This window comes from Penaeus vannamei, chromosome 26 (genome assembly GCF_042767895.1).
Source record: "Penaeus vannamei isolate JL-2024 chromosome 26, ASM4276789v1, whole genome shotgun sequence".
In the NCBI taxonomy this organism is placed as follows: domain Eukaryota; kingdom Metazoa; phylum Arthropoda; class Malacostraca; order Decapoda; family Penaeidae; genus Penaeus; species Penaeus vannamei.
The window spans coordinates 32,912,733-32,917,732 of NC_091574.1; the positions used below are offsets into that span (position 1 = coordinate 32,912,733).

The 5,000-nt window shown below is 41.7% G+C and overlaps 1 protein-coding gene across 1 annotated transcript in view; it reads right to left on the minus strand.

Moving 5' to 3' along the window:
• LOC138866671 (uncharacterized) overlaps nt 1-5,000 on the minus strand; it is a 545,967-nt gene that overhangs the window by 21,392 nt on the left and 519,575 nt on the right. The window contains exons 4-5 of the mRNA XM_070139850.1: nt 4,364-4,451; nt 3,677-3,824 (exon numbers count right to left, since the gene is read on the minus strand). Coding sequence (XP_069995951.1) covers nt 3,677-3,824; nt 4,364-4,451 — 236 coding nt within the window. The remainder of the gene's footprint in view (nt 1-3,676; nt 3,825-4,363; nt 4,452-5,000) is intronic.

Below are 5,000 nucleotides of genomic sequence, written 5' to 3' on the forward strand. Positions count from 1 at the left end.
CATCTCTCCAGAATCAAACACACTTCGCTGGCCACCCTACTCACTCTCACACCCTCACCCCCTCCCTCCCCCACCACCCTCTCCCCCCTTTCCTACTCACTTCGTCACCCCCTCCCTCCCCACCCCCTCCCCCCTCCTTTTACCTCTCGCACCTCCCCCACTCACCACCAACACCCTCCCCCCTCACTCTCACACCCTCCCCACCAGCCTCCCCCTCCCCCCACCCCCCCTTTTACCTCTCGCACCTACCTCCCCCCCTCCCCCCCCCCTCCCCCCAAGAATCGCATCTGTCACGGAATAAAAGAATAGTGTTTGCCCTTCGAGTTTTTGCATACACGGCGGTCAGCGCTGGATAGATCACGGGGAATCAGGGGAATAAAAAATGGGATAATGTATGGATTTGAGGCCAAATAGGGGATCTAGCCGGACAAATAGTGGGGGGGCGGGTAGGGGGTAGAAGGGGGAGGAGGGGGAGAAGACTCTACGACTTACACAAGGACAAAAAATACGCACTTCAACACACATACATATATATGCTCAAGTATGTATATACATATATATATATATATATATATATATATATATATATATATATATACATATTCATATATCATATATAATATATATAAACATATGTACATACATATATGTGTATACATATATATATATATATATATATATATATATATATATATATATATATATATATATTTATATATATATATATATATATACATACATGAATATATATATATATATATATATATGCATACATGTATATATAAATATATATATATATATATATATATATATATATATATATATATATCCTCTATATATTAACATCTATATACATCTATATAGATAGATATAGAAATATATACATTCACACATACATACATACACAAATTCACACACACACACACACACACACACACACACACACACACACACACACACACACACACACACACACACACACACACACACACACACACGCACACACACACATAAATATATGTATATATAAAAATCTATTCCACTTGCTCTCCCAGGCAAGTCCGCCTCTCCCTCATCCTTTCGCCTCATTCCAATATGATAAATTTATGCATTGCGGTACACGCTGTGACATCCTGTTCTAAGATGTTTTCGACAACATGGCTTCTTTGGGATGGATGTCTAAACACTTACAAACAAACGCGCATAAACACACACAAAAAAAACACATGTATAAACAAATATACACTCGTTTTTTTTTTCTATCTTGCTTTGTTTCTTTTCTAGAGCTTTTCCGCCTCTCTTTTTTTACTTTTCTTTCTGTCTCTTCCCTCTTCCTCCGCTCGCAAAGGAACTATCTACGCCCTCACATAAAAAAAGGAAAAGAAAAAATACGGGAACACAATAAAAGATAAAAAAGGACCAGTGTCCAGCCAGTTATACAATTTCCCCAAATTATACCCATAAAAAACTTTCTTTTTTTCCTGTACGAATGCAACATAAGCCTCTCCATTGAAAACTGACTCTTATGGACGGCTGGCAAAGAGGATTATTTTCCCCTGCGTAACAGGTGGCGTCGAGCGAGCGCCACGGAAATCCCGCCCTTACGTACTAAATCGCCGAGATATTTCTTGATAAAACAAGGATTCCGCTGTCTGTAATCCCATTCTGAGCGGTGTTACATGGAGAGGGAATCCTACCTTATCTACGAATATTAATACACCGAACAGTAGGGAAAGGAGGAGGAGGGAGGGGAAGGGGAGGGAGGGAAAGAGAAGACCCCCCCTAAAAAGAGGGGAAACATGGGAAGAGGGAAATAAATAAGAGAAAAAGGGAAAAAATGGGAGAGAATTGTGGAAATGACTCATTGAATAAATATAGGATTACGGAGACGTGTTTTGCTAGCGGAGTGCAGCCTCGTACGCGGGGCAGATGGGAGGGTCACGTGACCGAATGGGGCCCGAGTGGATATGTTGACTTAGAAGGCCATGAATAATAAAAAAGAAAAAGGAAAAATAAAGAAAATTAAGAAAGAAGGCACAAAACATATCAGTCGGAAAAAAAACGCTTCAATAACATTAAATGCATGTATCAGGACCCATTAATTCGCCAAAACATGAACATTGACAAAGACACTAAATATGAAATAAGACAAATGACAACCCTAACATCACGAGAAAATACTAAACGTCACTTAGATTATAAAAAATACTATCCACCTCCAATTTCACCTTCGTCTCGTCCCTCTCTCCCATCTACTCCCTCCTTCTCTCCTATCCCTCCTTATCCTATATCCTCCCTCCTTCTCTTCTATCCCTCTCTATCCTATATCCTTCCCCCTTCCCTCCCTACCCTATATCCTTCCTCCTTCTCTCCTATCCCTCCCTATCCTATATCCTTCCTCCTTCCCTCCCTATCCTACATCCTTCCCCCTTCTCTCCTATCCCTCCTTATCCTATATTCTCCCTCCTCTCCTATCCCTCCCTATCATATATGCTCCCCCCTTCTCTCCTGTTTATCCCTCCCTTATTCTATATCCTTCCCCTTCTCTCCTATATCCCTCCCTATCCTATGCACCCTTCTCCCTTCCCTCCCTATCCTCCTACATCCTTCCCCTCTCTCTATCCTCCCTATCCTATATCCTTCCCCCCTTCCCTCCCTATCCTCTCCTATCCTATATATCCTTCCCCCTTCTCTCCTATCCCTCCATATCCTATATCCTTCCCTTCTCTCCTATCCCTCCCTATCCAATATACTCCCTATCATATATCCTTCCCCCTCCCTATCCTATATCCTTCCCTCCTTCTCTCCTATCCCTCCCTATCCTATATCCTTCCCCCCTTCTCTCCTATCCCTTCCTATCCTATATCTTCCCTGTCCTTTTAATACTCCCATCCCCTCCTCCTGCAAGCTGTCAGTCACAATGGGAAAGTGGCCCACAACCTGGGGCGAGAGGGACTGGGAGATGCATAGGCCTATGGAGGCTTAGGGATAGCTAATAGATGACAGCGCACGTGGCGATAAATATCATATAGGCGGAATTATTTGATAGTCGTAGAGGGAGAGAGAGAGTAAGAAAGGGGGGAAGGGAAGGAGGGAAAGAGGGAAGGGGAGGGGGAGGGAGAGGGAGAGGGAGAGGGAGAGGGAGAGGGAGAGGGAGAGGGAGAGGGAGAAGGAAAGAGGGGGAGAGGGAGAGAGAGAGAAAGAGAGAGAGAGAGAGAGAGAGAGAGAGAGAGAGAGAGAGAGAGAGAGAGAGAACAGACCGATAGACAGGCAGACAGAAAAAAACGCACACAGCGGGCTTCCATTTTATTACACTTTCCATATGAAAAAAATAAATTATGAAAATGTAAGTAAAATTATACGCAATTTATACTATAATTTTCAAATCTCAAAGACCGCAGATTTCTGGAAATGACCGAAACAGGTATTTCTTACGCCTTTTCTTATCAATTCTCAGCCCCAAGATTCATAAGAAAAAGAAATAAACACAGAACTTAAAATTCGGGCTATTTTCCCCTTCTGTAGGCTTAGCATACAAACAAAAAAACAAAATACATTTAAACAAACACAAAAACCAAATAAACAACCCAACCACCCCATCAACATCCTCCCAAACAACCCAACCACCCCGTTAACATCCTCCCAAACAACCCAATCACCCCGTTAACATACTCACATTTCAATGACTTGTTCCCGGAGCTGTCTCGCGGCCACGGCGGGTCCCCATGCAGTGTGAATTCTCGTAGCTTGAGGTAGGAGATGGTCAGTCTGATGATAGAGGCCTTGTCCAGCTGGGAAGTGATGGCGGCGGGGAGGGGCAGCATCTGGGGGCAGAGGGGGAGAGAGGGGGGGAAGGGGGAGGTTAGTTAGTATCAGCTTTTTTTTTTTGATGTGGGTTCGTGTGATGTGATTTTTTTTGGATACGGTTGTGGATTGGTTTCGTTGGGGTTGGGATATCACTGTGTATGTGTGTATGTATGGAAGTATATGAGTATAGAGTTATATACGTATGTATGTATATATATACATATACATAAATATGTTTTTTCTCTTTGAGTGTGTGTGTATTTCTGTTTGTCTGTCCGCTTGCTTGTTTTTCTGTCAGACTATATGCAAGTATGTGTGTGTGTGTGTGTGTGTGTTTGTTTACATATGCACATTCTATTGAGAGCATTTCACCTCAGATAATAAAACTTGAAAGAAAAATAGAAAAGAGAGAGAGACAGAGACAGAGACAAAGACAGAGAGACAGACAAAGACAAAGACATAGACAGACAGAGACAAAGACAGAGAGACAGACAAAGACAAAGACAGAGACAGACAGAGACAGAGAAAGAGAGATAACCCGACAGCTCCTCCTCACCTTGGCTAGCTCGTAGAACTCGTAGTTCTCTTTGCCTCTTCTGGAACGCGCCGCGTCTCTGGACTTCTCCTTCCGAAGCTCCAGGATACTGGAAGGAAGGGGAGAAAGGGAATTAATAATGGGTTTCGAAACGTTGATTAAATGTGGTGGAAATAGTTGTGGTGATGATGTTGGGGATGGTGAGTGGAAGTGTAATGGTGATGTTGAAGGTGATGGTGATATTGGTGATGATAATGATGTTGGTGATGATAAAGGTGATGTTGGTGACGATAATGATGATGGTGATGTTTGTGATGGTGATAATGGTGATGGTAATGGTGGTGTTAGTGATGATATTGGTGATGATGGTGATGATAAAATGTAAGCTGATTATGACGATATTAGTGATGTCAAAATAGTGATAGTAATGATAATGATTATGAAAATAACGATAATGATAATGACCTTAGTAATACCAACACCTAAAGTCATAATACTATTTATGTTAGTAATAATAATTGTACTAACAGTAACAGTAGTTGCAGCTGTATATATATCTTAAAGATATATATACCAGTAACAGAAGAAATTATACTGATAATGATAATAGTAATGATAGCAATAATGATATTGTAATGATTATAATACTAGTAAAACA